This window comes from Colossoma macropomum, unplaced genomic scaffold (genome assembly GCF_904425465.1).
Source record: "Colossoma macropomum unplaced genomic scaffold, Colossoma_macropomum, whole genome shotgun sequence".
In the NCBI taxonomy this organism is placed as follows: domain Eukaryota; kingdom Metazoa; phylum Chordata; class Actinopteri; order Characiformes; family Serrasalmidae; genus Colossoma; species Colossoma macropomum.
The window spans coordinates 11,339,600-11,357,986 of NW_023494794.1; the positions used below are offsets into that span (position 1 = coordinate 11,339,600).

Consider the following 18,387-nt stretch of genomic DNA (forward strand, 5'->3'; position numbering starts at 1 on the left):
ACGCTTTAGCCTCATCAGTTTGACAGAATCCACGGTTTTGTTTCCTTTCTGCATGTTCGTCCATCAATTCTCACTACAATACCCAGCATGCATTGCACCGACGGACCATAGTGCCACTGGGAATGCCTGTGGTGTCAATCATTAATGACGTAGCACAGCTGCTGATCTCGGTTCCTGTTGGTAAAAGCTTACAGCGAAACTCTTTTGGTCCAAAGGTGGTTGAACACCGGCTAACATCACAACAAGGGGATGAAACGGGTGTGGCCTCTAAACCAGCGGGCCCAGTCTTATCCCCAAAGAGCCGGTGTGGGGGCAGGATCTCAGTCTACACAAGCTGAAGCACACCTGATTCTACTCGATAAATCAATCGGTCTCAGAGATCAATCAAATTGATCATGTATGCTCTTGTTTTGTTGGAACAAAACCTTCCAGCCACACAGAGGATAAGATTGGACAGCGCTAATAAAGCTGTTTAGGCTACACAAAGTAAACATGGTTGTTTAAAAGGCTGTCTCTAAACGTTTAGATGGCAGACGTATGTATAACGAACAGGTGTGATGATGACTTTACTTAATTTGGATGAGTACCTTATTCTCAGGGATGGGGAAGTATCTAAGTAGCGCGCTACTTTTTGTAGTTAACTACAATTTTTTGTAGCTAATAGCTGTAGCCGCTACAGTTTTATGACATGTAGCTAAAAGCTGTAGTGCTTACAAATTTTTTTGTATCTATAGCGAAAATTTTCACTACAATTTCGCTACAGGCTTCAGACAATACGTACAAATTTCGAGCCACAGAATGCAACCGTTAACTGAGCTGGTGGCGACTGTGCAATCCTGACTGAGCCGTGGACAGTTCGAGCAAACGGCCACGCGCTGATGACCCCTTACTAGCAGGCTTAAGTCAGGGGTTGCAACCGAAATGTTAAGAAGAGCCATTTTGTCCTTTCAACTAAAATGAAACCACTTTGGGAGCCACAATATTTCATGTCCGTTTTACCATCTTGGCTGTAAATATGACTCAGTATGTGCTGATGTTCTACATACATACATACATACATCATCTAAACCGCTTATCCTTCTGGGTCGCGGTGGGGTGCTGGAGCCTATCCCAGCTGTCATCGGGTAGAAGGCTGGATACACTCTGGACAGGTCGCCAGTCCATCGCAGGGCAGACAGACAGACATACACAGTCACACACACTCACACCTAGGGGCAATTCAGCACGTCCAATCAGCCTGACTGCATGTTTTTGGACTGTGGGAGGAAACCGGAGTACCCGGAGGAAACCCACGCAGACACGGGGAGAACAGGCAAACTCCACACAGAAATGACCCTGGTCGCCCAGCCGGGAATCGAATCCAGGCCATTCTTGCTGTGAGGCGACAGCGCTACCCACTGCTTTGCTCTACTTTAACCTTTAGCTCAGCAGTCGGCGCATCAGTCTCCAGCGTTAAAGGTTGGTGAATTAGCAGTTGTGTGTTAACTCCAGCGTTTAATGATTTAATGCAGTAAAGGAGGTTTTTATGTTATTTTACCCAAAAATCTAGTTCTGCTGTGGAGCTGCAGCAGCTCTGCAGCAGTGGAGAGATTATTCAGGCCTAATTCTCACCCCAAACAGAACCAGGGTCACTGATGAGGATTTCAAACTTGCTGAAATGTTTAAATTGGAGCAGTTTTATTTCAACAGTTGACAATGCTTTGTACAAAATTGTTTGGTTTGTATTTGGTTTTTTTTTGTTTTCTTAGGAAAAACCTGGAATGATTGACCAAATTTTTGGTGGACATCACGCCTTTGGTTGTGTAAGTTTGATTGCTGGTTACACTTCAACTCACTTTTTGGTGGTTTTTTTGTATATTTGCAGTTTTTCAGTTGCATGTTTCTCTCTGGCACAAGACTAAAGGCAGTGTCTTGTTCACACTGTCAGTTGGGCTTGTTTGTTGTGCCAGGTGGAGATTTTTACAAACATTCTGACAATCGCGCTTTGAAAGTAGCTAAAAAGTAGTGCACTACTTTTCAAACTAGTAGGCTACTTTTTCAAACAGTAGCTAAAAAGTAGCCACTACTTTTTCTGGAAAGTAGCTACAGCAAGTAGCTAAGTACTAATTTTTCAGTAGCTATGCCAACCTCGATTATTCCCGCATGAATAAAATATTACAACAACACAATTTTTGACACAAAAATTGATTCAACCGTCTAAGCGTTGGCCTTATCATCAGGAGATTGGGAGTTTGATCCCCGGGGACGGTCCTCGCTCTTCCTGGGTGGGTAGGATGCCCTCCTCCTGTCATAAACCCATCACCCAGTATGATGTTAGCCAGCGAGAGCTTCTGTTATCTGAGATAACAGAACTGGCAGTTGGCGCTTTCCTCTGAGCATGTTCAGCTGTCCAATGGTGTTGCATTGGTGGCAGTTCAAAAAGATGCTGCAGTGGTGCTGCCTGTGCCAGCCTTCGCCCTCCTAGCACTGATAGAATTGTGTCCTAACTAGTGAGTGAAATTGGACATGTGTAAATTGTTAAAATATGGGAATAAATGTGTTATAGAGAATAGCGTCAGCCCAGCCGTGACTATTAGTGCTTTCAGTTCAGGCCATAAAATGTCCAAAAATAAGGAAAAAGAAACACCTTGACGATAATATCAGTTGAATTCTGGGACTAGTATGTCAGATCTAAGCTAACAGTGGTGCACATAAACATTTTTTGGCCAATCTAGATTAAACACAGATATTTGAAGCTGGTAAAAGACATTCTATGTTTTATTGTTCAGCTTGTAATTGAAATTAACATATATTTGAGCTTGTATGCATCATTTTTACAGTGACTCTTTTAGTAAAGAGCCCTGCTGCCACTGTTTTCCATTCCTAACAACTAACTGAAACATAGACTACACACACATTCATAGTCATGATGAATCTGGAACTTCCAGAAGGACTCATTTTTCTGGTCCTTGTTTTAAACTAAATCAAAGTGTGATTGATTCCTCTGTTCCTAATGATATTGATAGTTTATCTTAAAGGCCTTCAGTCCAGCTGCTGAAGTCCTAACCAACGGCAGAGCTCGTTTGGCTGTATCTGCTTAGATACAGCAGAGAAAAACATCCTGATTGTTTTCCATTGAGCGCTTCAAGAATTGAACCCTTTTCCTTCCAACCAGAACTTTTTCAATACAGATCATTAGGCCTTCTCTGAAGGTCTAGAAGGCCCTGAGGGTTCTCCACTGGAGAACACATTATATGTCCAAAAGTAGACACCTGCTCAGCATTTCCTCTGAAATTGTCGGTATTAATAGGTTTGTTTCTCCCCTTTCTGCTGCAGTAACAGCCTCTACTCCTCTGGGAAGGCTCCACTAGATGCTTTGAGGATTGAGTTATTGATTGTATTCAGCCACAAGAGCACTCGTGAAGTCAGGTTCTGATTTTGGATAATTAGCTCTGGGTGACTCCGAATCATCCCAAAGGTATTGGATGGAGCTCCATTGCTAACAGCGTTTACACACTCGAACGGAAGGCCAGTAAACACTAGTGTGAGTGAGTGTCCTTACCGATAAGCGGGTACATTTCCTCCTCCCCGTCATGCCCCACGCACAGCTGGTAGTTTGAGACTGAGCCCTGCACACAGGAAGTGGTCATTATGTTTGGAAGAGAAGGACAGGAAACAGGAAGCAGGAGATATGAAACGCAGGAAATGCCAAAATGAGGACGCAGTAAACACTCGGGCTGCCCACCTGCTCCGCTCCCAGCTCCCAGTAAACAACACCCAGCCTCAAAAACCACACTTGGTTCTCACTTCACGCTACAGAAGACACTCTTCATCAGTACTTTGTATAACAGAAATAAGACACACCGACTCTAATGCAGATCGAGAAGTCGAGGAAGTGTCTTTCACTGCATACGACTTCGGTGTGTGTATGTAGAGACCTCAGTTACAAAAGAGCAGGGCCAGTTTGTGAATACTAATACAAACAGAAAGATGTAAATAGTAAATACAGTCTGACCAGTACAAAAACACAATATTTGATGTTTTATCTTATTAACTTTTTTTTTTCCAAATTTGATGCCATGTTCCCGAAAAAGGTTTAACGGGATCATGTTTACCACTCGGTCACATCAGCACTAACACTAAACACTGTCAGTTGGTCTGTGTGGAGCTGGAGAACGAACTGCCGGCTGTGCAGCGAGTGGGCGGAGCTCGTTACTCTGACGTAGCAACGAGCTGCTTGTTAAGGAACTATAATTTGGTGAAGGAACTGCAAACATTAAAACATATTAAACGCCGCGTTCACGGCCCAGTTTATTAATTTATTACTTTATTTATTTAACTGTTGTATAAAAGCAGTAGAACACTCGAGGAGTGTGTTATCGCCAATGACATCACGGCTGTGATGATCTACGGCGACCAAATCACAGCCGTGATGTTGTTTAGCGATAACACACTCCCTCTCGGGTTCTATTGCTTAAATAACAATAAAATGTAATTGAATTGATTTGGATTTTGAACTTTATGCTGGTAACAGTCTGGATGGATCTGATTTTCTTCTTTAGCCTGGAGAACACATTATCAGATTTCCATAAACAATCTGAAAGTTTGACTTATCAGACAACAATGCACATTTCCAGTCTTGTATTTGTGGATGCAGTGACAAACACTGTTTATTGGCTGTCTTTTTTTTGTTTTTGGCCTACCCTGCAGTCGACATTCTTAGCAAACGCCTCCTAGTTATGGTTATTGCTTAAACTGGGATTTTGATTGGCCAGTGTAAACAATATAATTGTGAATATTTTTGCCGTCCAAAGAAAAACATGTCTCCATTGTTGTTGTTATTTTAACTTTTCTGCATCATTTGAACAGGGCAGCTGTCTGTTATATTGCGTAAATACACCGATCAGGCATAACATTCTGACCACCTCCTTGTTTCTATGCTCATTGTCCATTTTATCAGCTCCACTTACTTTATAGGTGCACTTTGTAGTTCTACAGTTACAGACTGTAGTCCATCTGTTTCTCTGCATACTTTGTTAGCCCCCTTTTACCCTATTCTTCAGTGGTCAGGACCCCCATGGACCCTCACAGAGCAGGTACTATTTGGGTGGTGGATCATTCTCAGCACTGCAGTAACACTGACGTGGTGGTGGTGTGTTAGTGTGTGTTGTGCTGGTCTGAGTGGATCAGACACAGCAGTGCTGCTGGAGTTTTTAAACACTGTGTCCACTCACTGTCCACATCCTCTAGTCCTTCATCAGTGGTCACAGGTCGCTGCCCACAGGAGGCTGTTGGCTGGATATTTTTGTTTGGTGGACTATTCTCAGTCCAGCAGTGACACTGAGGTGTTTAAAAAGGGTCCATGGGGGTCCTGACCACTGAAGAACAGGGTAAAAGGGGGCTAACAAAGTATGCAGAGAAACAGAACTACAAAGTGCACCTATATAGTAAGTGGAGCTGATAAAATGGACAATGAGTGTAGAAATAAGGAGGTGGTCAGAATGTTAATGCCTAATCAGTGTATTGTCATTATAGAGTTTAGATCAGTTCTTAATATGGACATGAAACCAACTCAGCAAGGCAAATTTATTTACATAGCACATTTCATATCCAGAGGCAATTTAAAGTGCTTTACGTAAATGAAAGCCTAACCTAACAATAGCTCAGCCAATTTGCATTGCAGTCCCTGTAGATACAAACAATAAGCTTTAGTATGTAATAAGCCTGGGATTTTAAGGGAATAACCTTCACAAGAGTTAATTAAACCAAGCTACCAACAATGCTGTATAACTAACTGAAAGCGGGTATGATTTCAGTGTCAAAGTCTGATGTTGTGCCACTACTAACGTTCACTTGAAAACTAGCTCCATTGATGCTGCTACCGAATGACTGCCTGACTTCAGAGGTCTATTGGGTAATTCATTATAGATCTAGACCCCAATGAATCCTGAATTTATAAGGCATTATAAATGCATTCATAACATGTTATATGGCACACATAATCCCTGGTACAAGCTTATATAATTGCTTAAGTGTGAACCCTGTGTGTTTACTCTTAATAATCTGATAACTGCAGAAAATCAGATTGTGACAGTAACTGGTTCAGTGTGTTTACTCTTAATAATCTGATAACTGCAGAAAATCAGATTGTGTCAATAACTGGTTGAGTGTGTTTACATTTAATAAGCTAATAATCTGATAACTGCAGAAAATCAGATTGTGACAGTAACTGGTTGAGTGTGTTTACACTTAATAATCTGATAACTGCAGAAAATCAGATTGTGTCAGTAACTGGTTCAGTGTATTTACACTTAATAATCTGATAACTGCAGAAAATCAGATTGTGTCAGTAACTGGTTCAGTGTATTTACACTTAATAATCTGATAACTGCAGAAAATCAGATTGTGTCAGTAACTGGTTCAGTGTATTTACACTTAATAATCTGATAACTGCAGAAAATCAGATTGTGTCAATAACTGGTTGAGTGTCTTTACATTTAATAAGATAATAATCTGATAACTGCAGAAAATCAGATTGTGTCAGTAACTGGTTCAGTGTATTTACACTTAATAATCTGATAACTGCAGAAAATCAGATTGTGACAGTAACTGGTTGAGTGTGTTTACACTTAATAATCTGACAACTGCAGAAAATCAGCTTGAGTTATCAGATAATGGGCAAACTCTGGGTCTACATGATTCAGACAGTAATCAGATTTCTGCTTTACAATAAACCAATAAACTCACAGAGGAAGACGTGATGTAAACATAACATAAACTCAAACTTCATGCTGTGGCTTTTTTTTTTAATACAGAGTCACTTCACATGAAAATATGAACAAACATCATCTAGAAGATGAAGAATATTTAAATCCTTCATTTCGTCAAGCATGTATTCGGTTTCAGCATCACTCTGAAAGTGTTTGTTGCGTCTCATGGGTGCTGTGTTAAATACTGCTTGCTTATTTCCGGTACTGTGCTCTGTTCTCGCACATGCTCAGTCTAAGAAATCCGAAAGAAATCAGAGTAAGAGTTTATATGCACTGAGAAATCTGATTACTGAGCTAAAATCTAGCCTCTTTGTCAGTTTTCTTAATCAGATATCTAGACCTTAATCTGATCTAATAAATCAGTGTGCTGTTTATATGACCATTTGACTAATCAGATAATCACAGAAACCCAATTATGATCGGATTATTAAGTGCATGTATAGAGGAGCCTTAGTCCGAAACGTCACTCACCGGCACACTGCTGTGCTGTAGGACACTCTGGACAACACTGTCGGCTGTAGAGTTCATATCCACCGTCACTGGAGTCGTCTAACAAGACAATCACAGATGCAAATACAAGCAAATGTTAGAGGAAGGCCTATTTTTCCACTTTTCCCAGACGCAGGCAGGTTTGGTGTCCACATTTGCTCATTTAGTTCACTAATCTTCCTGACAAACACTAGAGCTCAATAGTCACCCAAATATTTTCTGTAAATACAGCCCCAAATCCTCTCTCAACCTGCTCAAATTGCTTCCAGGCCTTCATGGAGCATTTGTCGATTTTGGCGTCTACAAAAATAAACAAAACACCTGTTGTCTGAAATGTCTGCACACAGCATTCCGCTAATTAAATTCTACAGCTCACGATGAGACATATTGCGCTCTAAAGCACACTGAAAAGTCTGAGCCACCTTCATAAAAGCCTGGATGAGGTTTGAGAGAATTTTCGGGGGTGTTTTTACAGAAAGGATTTGGGTGACTATTGAACTTGTGTTTCTTAGCAAAGTTAGCCCCTTGGCTCTGGTGCTAAGCTAACTAAGCAATATTGGGACACCAAACGTGATCGACTGCACCTGAGGTAAGTTTAAAATTGTCAGATGTCCTGACATTTTCCTTTAGAAATCGCTGATATATTTCAGAGTTCATTGTTTCATCAACCATCCTGGCCCAGATACAGCAAAACAGGCCCAAACCATGATACTACCACCACCATGTTTCACAGACGGGATCAGGTATTTATGCTGGAATGCAGTGTTTTCCTTTCTCCAAACATAAAGGTTCCCATTAAAATGTAAAATTTATTTTGGTCTCATGCGTCCAAAAAACATTATTCCTATAGCCTTCTGGCTTGTCCATGTGATCTTTAGCAGTATGTACACTGTACACACGGCTAACTACACTCTTAAAACAGATGGCTCTATAAGGGTTCTTTGGTAAAGATGGTAAAGATGATGGTTCTATATAGAATCACAATCAGTGATTCTATGAAATGGTTGAATGGTGAATGGCGAAATCCTTCTTCAGATTGAGAGAGAAGGTGCTGTAGATGGTTCTAAATAGCACCAAAAAGCGGTCTTCTATTGTTCTAGGCTTGACATTGTTCCTTTATTATGACAATGTTTTATATAGAACCATCTACAGCACATTCTCTATCAATTTAAAGAACCATTTAATAATGTAAATGGTTCTTTGAGTGGTCATGGTGCAATGTAAAAACACTTTATTTTTAATAAAAAACCCTTGAAGAACCATCTTCTTTAAGAGTGTCATCTTAGACTACATTTTCCTTTCAATGGAGGAAGGACTAGGACACTAGTACTAGTACAAAGCTGTGTTTGTTAGTCATGTTCTGGCCAGTGTTTTAAGTTCTGCTCAAAATGATCTAAAACTGTCACTACCAAAGAGTTATGACCATTAAGGCAAAGATAAAATGAAATGTTCAATTATTTGCTTTAATAAAACAAACATAATAAAGGTACAGAGTCACTTAAAGATGAAGAATTTTAGTCCCGAGTCCAAGTTCAGTAAAAATTCCATGTGTTTTCAGCTCTGACTTTGAACCACTTTGGCAGAATCACTCATATGACACAATACTAATGAGAAAATAGAGATCTGTTTTGGTCACAGTCCTACAGTTCTAAGGGTCAACCCGTGACATGGCCAGCAAGCCCAGTGTTTTATTCTATAACCTAAGAATAGCTCAATCCGTTTGCATTGAAGTTCCTGTAGTTACTAAATTTGTATGTAATAAGCCTGCGATTTGTTGAGGGATTGATTTCAAGACAGTGTATTGCACAGATGTCATTCAAGGACACAAGACATATAAAGAACCTTAGAATGGAGGAATCAGTTTGAGTCCAAAGCTAACCAACAGATCTAGCCTGTTTTCCTCCAGAGCCTCAGGATGCTCAGGGTTGGGAAGCTCTGTAGAGCCTTACAGCAAATATGCCTCAGCACTGGGAGCTGGACAAATGAGGACTGTGTTTCCGGTATGACTCATCCCTCATCCCCGTTATTCTGAAGAATCAGATATTCAGAGACATGTCAAGGCAAAGCCTTCTTTGCCACCAATCAGACACCCTCTCCTCACTTCCAACGTGAAACTACTCACTCCAGCCCTCATCACAGTATTCATGAGGGCTTGGATTTGTTTTCAATGCAGCAGGAACAAAACATCTGCTCAAACAGGCAGAGCACAAAGATCTTATGTTCAGGAAAGTCATATATTAAAGTGTGCATATATATATATATATATATATATATATATATATATATATATATATATATGATGAATAGACCAAAAGAAATGGCACAAGACTACTTGAAAAAACAGTCTGGTTACAGTGTCTCTGTTTACATGCAAAGATTTTCTCCAATCTGATTGAATACATTCCGATTATAGATTAACACTGAGGTGTTTATATTCTCACTCTGTTCAACAATCTGATGAAAATCTCAGTTTACATGCTCACAACAAGGAATCGGATCCAAAATTACGCTCATGCGTAGAGAACCACTTAGTGTAGACGTTACCATGACAACCAGCATCATGTGAGTCCAGTCAGAGTGAGATGAGCAGCAGTGAGCACTGCTTGTGTTTCTAATTGCTTTAAAATGATGTCAGACTCAGGAAAACGTCCTTCACATGTCCTTATTAAAGAAGGCCGAGAGGAAGACGTCGTGCTCTGAGACACATAAGCTGGACGTCCGTCCCACCGCCGTCTTTTAAAGATCAGAGCATAAACTTCGTCTCCTCTGCAGACCAGTTTCTGCTCCGCCATGTTGAACGGTATAAACTCTCACTATGACTCGACGAACATGATCAGAACGGACTTAAACTTTCCGATAGGGAATGTAATCAGATACAGGCGTTTACACGGATATTATTCTTCTATTTAACTGATTATTTACAGGATTACCCACCTCTTTTAATTGGATAGAAACTGTATATATATACACACACACATCACTGTTGTCAGAAGAAAACCTCGTATCTCCAAAATGGTAACATTACAGGAGAAGGTAAAAACCTATTTTTCTTTTTAATGTAAGTCAATGGAACCAGACTTTTTGTCTGTCATTTTGGGTCATTTCTTTCGGTCCATTCTTCATAAAATTTACAATGTAAAGGGTAAACGACAAAAATTTCTTCCGATCACAGCGATTACACAAAATAAACATTACTATCACAAGTGTAAATTTAGGGGTTGTAGTTTGGGACACACACCTCCCAATAGAAAATACCCTGTAAGTGATGATTTCAGGTACATTAAGCTTATTACTATCTCTATTAATGCATTGAGTTTAAACAGATCAGAACACAATGCCTGTGAATATCTAACATCTGAACTGTTGGTCTGCAGTTTAAAATAATTACTAAATACACAGCACCAGTACAACGTTTGATAGAATGTCGGCTTTTTTTGTTATTGTTGGCACCAATCTGGAACTGCAGGATGGAAAATGTGGGGCTATCAAAAATACTTTTGACGTCCACTAATCTTATACCTAATATAAAATATGGGAAAACAACACCCCTTCAATGAGTAGATGCATCCAAAACAAGGTCTCAGAGTGAACTCACTGCTGTGTTGTCGAACAGATGAACATTCAGCAGGATCCTGTTGGGGACTAGGCTCTGTCTGGCTCTCCCACTGTGCCTGAAGTCAATCAGAATACATTACTAGACTCAAAACACATAGAAAAAAAGCACGAAGCACACAAATCAAAAACATTGACGAATGTGCAATTTGAGACCACAACGAGGACGCTGGCTGCCTCAAAGCGCTTCTCAACTGCATGATTGTGCGTTAGCTGAGATACAACTGGGAAACTATAAAAGAGTCACGTGTTTTAGTGCTTTTATTTCCATGGTTGTTTCTCTCACCACTTGAGCGCACGGAGCCATTTCTCCTTCGTCTCTGAAGAGCTGGAAAAAGAAGAAGAGAAAAACTAAAACTAGAGCTAAACAGAGAGCTTCTCTTGAAATGGAGAGAGAGCTATAAACACATCCCAAATTGAAAACACCACACACACTGCAGCAGCGCTGGAGCCTTGAGAAGCCCTCATCGAGCCCTCATCTCTCAGTGATTTAAAGCATGTTAATCCAGTCCATTAATGCCTCAGTGGCCTTCACTGATTGCTTTAATGAGGGTTGTGAGGTCAAGTCCAATCCAATCAGAATGCTGACAGTGCTGTGCTCGAGTGCCGTCTCCATACATTTATCCCAGAGGCAGAAGCTGGAAGAACAAGCAACTGAAAGCAGAGTGTGCGTCTCTAAGAGGAAGCGCTGTAGGTCTCAGGTGGTTATTTCATGGGGGGCCTGGAGAGTCCACTGCTCATGGAAAATGTCATGGAGATTGCCTGTGGAGCATAAAAGCTGGTCTCATAATTGTCCACCAAAACTGCAGTGCTCCCGTTGGTCACCACAGGAGCGGAAAGCAGCGTCCATCTGCTGAACTGTTTTCACATCTTGCCTCGCTTGCTTTTTAGCAAAGTCTATTTTCGCTGAAAGAAGCTTTGACAAACTACACTCACTGGCCACTTGATTAGAAACACATTTCTCTGTCCACTCACTGGCCACTTTATTAGAAACACCTACCTTTCTGCTTCCACTAACTGGCCACTTTTTTAGAAACACCCTCCCTTGTACTTCCATTCACTGGCCACTTTATTAGAAACATCTACTTTGTACTTCCACACATTGGCCACTTTATTAGAAACACCTACCTTGTGTTCCACTAACTGGCCACTTTATTAGAAACACCTACCTTCTGCTTCCACACACCTTCCTACTGATACACTCTGGCCATTACATAAGATATACCCACCTTTGTCCTTCCACTAACTGGCCACTTTATTAGAAACATCCACTTTGTACTTCCACTAACTGGCCACTTTATTAGAAACACCTGTATCTATTTTCCTGCAGAGTTTAGTTCTAACCTGCATCTTATACCTTCACATTAATGCATCTGATCCAGCCAATCAAAGACTTCTGCAGAAGTTGATTAGCTGGAGCAGGTGTAGCAGATTGTGACTGGAGCCAGGCTGTGCAGGAAGGTCGATCTCCAGGATGACGGTTTGTGACCACTGGTTTAGAGGATGGCTGTGCATCAACAGGTGACTGCACACTAGCCAGCTGGACCTACTAGACAGAGTGTTTCTAATAAAGTGTCAAGGAAGAGTTTAATCAGGTCACGAGGGGCTGGCAGGTCAAAGCAGAAGTGACAGAGAAGGTGTGATTCTCCAGCAGCTGGTGGTGGTAATTCAATCACATTATAATGACTGTAATAACAGCGAGAGTTTTCATAGTTATATCTGCTCTAATATAAAACAGGATTTGTGCTGAGACAGTTTTGGGAAGGACTGGCCAGAAATATGAAGACTATGATCTCCTGGCAGCATCTACATGGCTGAGAAGTACAGGCTTGTTTATTTCTGCAGGACAGATTAACTGGGCTGATAGAAGAAGGGAAAGCATTTTAAAACTGGGACCTTATTTCATGCAAAGCAGTTTTTTAGTGCTAAAAACATTTATTTTTAAATAAATGAACATTTAATCAGGCTTGGTTGATGGTGCACAGGACATAAAAGGACATTTTGCAGGATTTCATTAGGAAAATACAAAAGCAGGACATGTGCAAAAGCATGAATCTTAAGAGTGATTGAAAAAGGAGGCAAGGTCAAAACAACAGGTCAAGGAAACCAGTCGAACAGACTGGGCTGGAAACCTGAGCCAAAATAAAGAAAACAGGTTTCCAAGCAAAGTACATAACCACTAGGTTTGTTTAGGGAGCCTGAATTTTAATTAAACCCCCCCAGTGAAGCGTATCTCACCTATTCATTAATCAGTATTATAAAACGGATAGTTCCGGTCCTAAAATCTGATTGGCTGAGATGCGTTCAAAGCCATTTTAAAATCCACAATATACACACACCTATGACCACTTATTGATGCATTGACCACCAAGTGTACTGATGAAGTAAGAAATTTCTGTTTAAACTGAGGGGCTGACAGCTTATTTTCTTATCTAGAACCAGGCTGGTCAGCTAGCTAACAGGCTAAAAGAGCCAACAGCCTAAACAGCTCCATCATTAATATCACAGCCTTGAATTAAACTACTTACGATATCATTAACCGTAAAACTGCAGAGAAAAAGACTGAAAATGTCACTTAAACACCATCGTGCCTAACAACACCCTTCCCCGTGAGCCTCTCGTGGCTTGGCGCTTTAGTAAACAAACACAGTAAGAACAAAGCAGATCTAAAGAGCTCAGAAACACGGCAGTAAACACATACAAGACTTTGTGAAGGCTTTATATACTAAGGCTGAGTGCCAGAAAAACAAGTGTCAGGTGTGAGAAGTCAGTAGTCAGGTAAGTCGGAGCAGGTTATCCTGGAACTAAGCACTGGACGTGTGGTTTTCAACTGAGGATTATGGGAAATGTATTTTTCAGAAGAATTGGAAGGCTGAGCAGCACCGAAATATATTTCCATATCTCTAAATATTGTAACTTTACAGGAATATTTTTTTTTCAATTAATTTTGGATCATTTCTCTCAGTCTATTCACTGCAAAACTGTCACTAAATGTGCACTCAAAGAAGTAACTTACAGGGTTGTTGGAGTTACAGAGTGAAAATATGTTGACAGTATATAAATGAACTAAGAAACTAATTTATATAAAGTGGACAAAAATGAATGAAAATACATTTTCACTATTCAGCCACATGCAAATTTCAAAATACGACTTTGTTGAAGTCAAAAATACATAAACACAACCTCTACAAAAAACACGTGTAAATATATATATATAATATATTGCTTTCCACAAATGTTAGCGTGCAATTCATATTTATTTGCAGAATCTAACATTACAAAAAAGTAGTGTGCCTTTACTTTTGCACAGGCTGCATTTTATTTCCCTGACAGTAAACAAACAGTAATTGTGCATCAAAACGTGCAGAAGTGTGCTCTCTGTAGAGGACGTGTTCACTTTTTTACATTTAGAAAATCAACAACAATGTAGTATTCAACCAGGGGTGCCTAAACTTTTGCACAGGACCTCAGAAATGTTGGAAATCTGATTTGCAAAGCCATAATCAAACATATCGTCATTTTGTAGGTGAACAAACAAGTAAATGTTGACATAAAAGTGTTTTTATTGTGTTTATACGGTTTTAATTGTGGCAGTTGTGCTCATTGCTTTCACCCTCATTGCTCACCAGCAGCTCAACATTCATGACACACCATTTCACACCCAGAGAGTCGACAGCGACCCAGTTCATCTGAAAACTAAGAATATTCTAATTGATTATAGTAAGTAAAAATATCTACCTCAATTCCCATGAATGGCCACTAGGGGACCTGCAGAAAGAGGTTAATTTGATTCAATTCTATTTGATTTTAGATTTTACAGTTACCTCAGAGTGACGACGTAATTGGTGGTTGGCCAGCCAATCACGAATGAGTTTTGGGCGCTGAACTTCCTGCTTGTCACATGCTGGATACAGGAAGCGAGCCATATATCACAGAGACTCACACGAGCCTTCAGCTTCAGATACAGCGACCTAAACACATAAACAAACACATAAACATGGACTTATTCATATTCATACACACATATATATATATATATATACACAAGTTTAGCTTCAAATGGGGTCAAATGTAAAGTATTAATACATAAATACGCAGCTTCTTACTTAGTTTTGGCAATGATGAGCGAGTCGGTGAAGAGTAGGAGGAGCCTCTCTCGCGTCTCCAAGCCGACTGTGAGGTGGGCGTGGTCTTCCAGAAGAAGCACTGCATTCGGAGACAAGTGATCCGCCCCGTACGCATCACTGTGGGATAGACAATAATTCTACTGAACACTTAAAAAAGATGGTTATTCAAAGGTTCTTTAGTAAAGAAAACATCGTAAATTCAAGTCAAGGCAAATTTATTTATATAGCGACTTTTACAACAGATGTTGTCACAAAGCAGCTTTACAGAGAATCCGGGTCCCCCAGTGAGCAAGCCTTGGCGACAGTGGCAAGGAAAAACTGCCTCAACAGGAGGAAGAAACCTCGAGAGGAACCAGACTCAAAAGGGGAACCCATCCTCCTCTGGTCAACACCGGATAACAGCACAGACACAAAAATGGTTCTATACTGAACTATGAGCACTCAGAGAACCCTTCGCATGGTTGAAGAGGTCTTTGCATAGTTAAATGGTTCTTCAGATTGAAAAGCCTCTTTGAAAAGGGTTCTAGACAGCACCAAAAATCCTTACCTTACCGGCTTGACATTGTAACAATGGCAGCACCCATTTTGGTGCTATATGAAACCCTTTTCAAAAATGTTCTACATAGAACCATCTACAGCACGTTCTCCATCAATCTGAAGAACCATTTAACTATGCAAAGAACTCTTTAACTATGCAAAGGGTTCTCTGAGTGTTCATGGTTCAATATAGAACCATTTTCTTTACTAAAGAACCCTTGAGTTCCTGAGGAACCACCCCTTTTAAGAGTGTACCACCAAAAGATTGGGCCTCATTCACCAATATGTTCCCTAAGTCTGTTCTTAAGTGTGTTCTTGAGAAAGGTCCTCAGAAAAACTCTACGTCAGATTCATGACGTGTTCTTTAAGCGCAGAACTGTTCTGACCTTTGTGCTCTTGAGATTCTGCTCTTAGCTAAGAACAAATTCCAAATAAGATGAACGAATATCAGAATGTTCGTAAAAAAAAACTGCGTAAGTGGGTTTTAAGAAGAAATTTCTTCCTAAGAATGGTTGGTGAACGAGGCCCATTGTTATATTGCTATACACCGACTGGGGACCTGACCATATAGGGACACTTAGTAGCTCTACAATTACAGACTGTAGTCCATCTGTAGGTGTAACCGTAGAAACGGGTGTAGCCCATTGATTGACATATTCAGGTGGATCATTTTTTTAATCAGCCCACGTTGTAATTCGGTGTCCGTCATCAGGATTGTGACGTCTGGGCAATGAAAGTAGATCTGTTGATAGATTTCACCACCAAACTCCATCTAACGCTGGGCTTTGAAGAGCCTGCGTATTGTTCACAGTGCGAAGTCTGATAGCGTGCAGGTCTGAGAGTGATGGAAGGAACGCCGGAAGGAGTGGAGGGGAAAAATGGAGAAGTTCTGGGCTGCAGTGGGTGGTGGGCTGTGTTATTGTTCGTGTGTGATGTCACTATTTTACATTGCGCAAGATCCTTATCAGAGACGGCTGCAGTCCAGAAACAAAGGAGAAATACAGAGAACGCTATTTTCGCTCTTTTTCCCCCCTTTCTCTCTCTCTCTCTCTCTCTCTCTCTCTCTCTCTCTCTCTCTTCTTGTTCTTTTCACTCTTGGCATGAGTGACGCAGGTTATGTGCCTTTCCTCCTGTCGTGTGAGTGCGCGTTTCTGCACCACATTCCTGCCCATATAAGGCCGAGCGTAACTGGTAGCACCAAATCAGATGGACGTAAGCACCGTCTCCATAAGCAACAGAGCGTGTGTGTATAATCTGACACGTTACTGTCTATTGAAAAACTGAATAAAGACAGAAAGTGTATATCTGGTGTCGTGCGCTGTGTAAACTGTGTTTGAGCAGCGTTTAGTTTGGAGCTGAGTGAGTTTATCTTAATGATTTTGTGGTGTTGATGGTTGGAGTGATAAGGTAAGTAGAGGGGAGGAAAAGAGAGACAATTTCAGCTGTAAACAGACACGCAGCCACGTTTACAGTTGTGTAACTGGGTCCCGCTGAGTTATTTCACTACATAATACTGGCGTTAATGCGCCCCCCCCCCCTCGTCTCTCACTCCGCTTGTAGTCCACCAGCCAAGAAAGGTTTGGTGGGTGAAGTTTGCTTCTTTAGTTTTAGACTGGAGTTGGGAATCTTGATGTATTTAAGAGTAAAATTGAGTCTGTTTTACTAAACAACATTAGAATTGTTGTAACAGTTATAATACTGTTATAAAAGTGGTAACACCACTGACTGCAAAACCACTGACTGTAACACTACTAACTGCAACTCTACCAACTGCAACTCAACTCACTGTAACACCACTTACCACAACACCACTGACTGCAACTTAACTCACTGTAACACCACTGACAGCAGCACCACTGACTGATATTCCACTGATTGCAGCACTACTGACTGTAATACCACTGACTGCAACTCTTTTGACTGCAACTCCACTCACTTTAACACCGCTGACAGTAGCACCATGAACTGCAGCTCCATTGACTGCAATTCCACTAACAGTAGCAACACTGACTGCAAAGTCACTGACTGTAATACCACCGACTGCAAAACCACTCATTGTAACACTACTGACAGCAGCACCACTGACTGCAACTCTACTGATTGCAAAACCACTGACCATAGCCAGATTTATCAGAAATATTAAAAGAGATTCAGGCTTTTTATCTTTTTTCTGTAATACTACTGGAAAAAATAAATGTTGGGACAAAATTTATTCTCAAAATAAAACTGCATTAATATTTTTAAAATAACTAGCACAGTATAGGCAATCATTTAAACTGAAAAACTGCTGTTTCTGTTTTAAAAACAGAAGAATTAACACACATTTGTCAGTTAAATTACAGAGTCATCAGCTTTTCATGGTTCATCCTTAGTTTGAGCTCATTTTAAGCTTCCAAGTTCTGGTGGAATCAGTTTGATACGAGGCTAATGCAGCTGACCGCCTGCCGAAATCATCACAAAGCGTGTGGAGCTGTTCAGTATCTCTAAAAGACTTGATTATGTGGTTTCTGACACTGTCTGACAAACATGTTATCTATAAACATGGACTAAAGTACAGACAAAATTCTGTTTTTATAGATAACAGTGCGTCAGAAACGACGTAATCAAGTTTGAGTAACTTTTAGAACTGCAGTGGAACTTTTTAATACATACAGCAGCAACATACATAAACCAACACTGTAAAACTACGAGGCTGCAGTCGGCTTCTTATTCAAATTCCCCATTCCACCTTAAATAGTGTGTTAAAGTATCGATCCAATTTTAGTAAATGTGCTGCTGTAGCGCTAGTGCGTTAAAGTGGAATAGAAAATTCAAATAAGAAGCTCAAATAACAGGCCTGAGGCAGCAGAATGTAACAGCTGCACTATTTAAGG

At 40.5% G+C, this 18,387-nt stretch overlaps 1 protein-coding gene across 1 annotated transcript in view; it reads right to left on the reverse strand.

Annotated features, from left to right (window-relative positions):
* arhgap20b (Rho GTPase activating protein 20b) overlaps positions 1-18,387 on the reverse strand; it is a 91,379-nt gene that overhangs the window by 60,266 nt on the left and 12,726 nt on the right. The window contains exons 3-8 of the mRNA XM_036580160.1: positions 14,957-15,094; positions 14,675-14,821; positions 11,137-11,178; positions 10,834-10,909; positions 7,221-7,298; positions 3,542-3,608 (exon numbers count right to left, since the gene is read on the reverse strand). Coding sequence (XP_036436053.1) covers positions 3,542-3,608; positions 7,221-7,298; positions 10,834-10,909; positions 11,137-11,178; positions 14,675-14,821; positions 14,957-15,094 — 548 coding nt within the window. The remainder of the gene's footprint in view (positions 1-3,541; positions 3,609-7,220; positions 7,299-10,833; positions 10,910-11,136; positions 11,179-14,674; positions 14,822-14,956; positions 15,095-18,387) is intronic.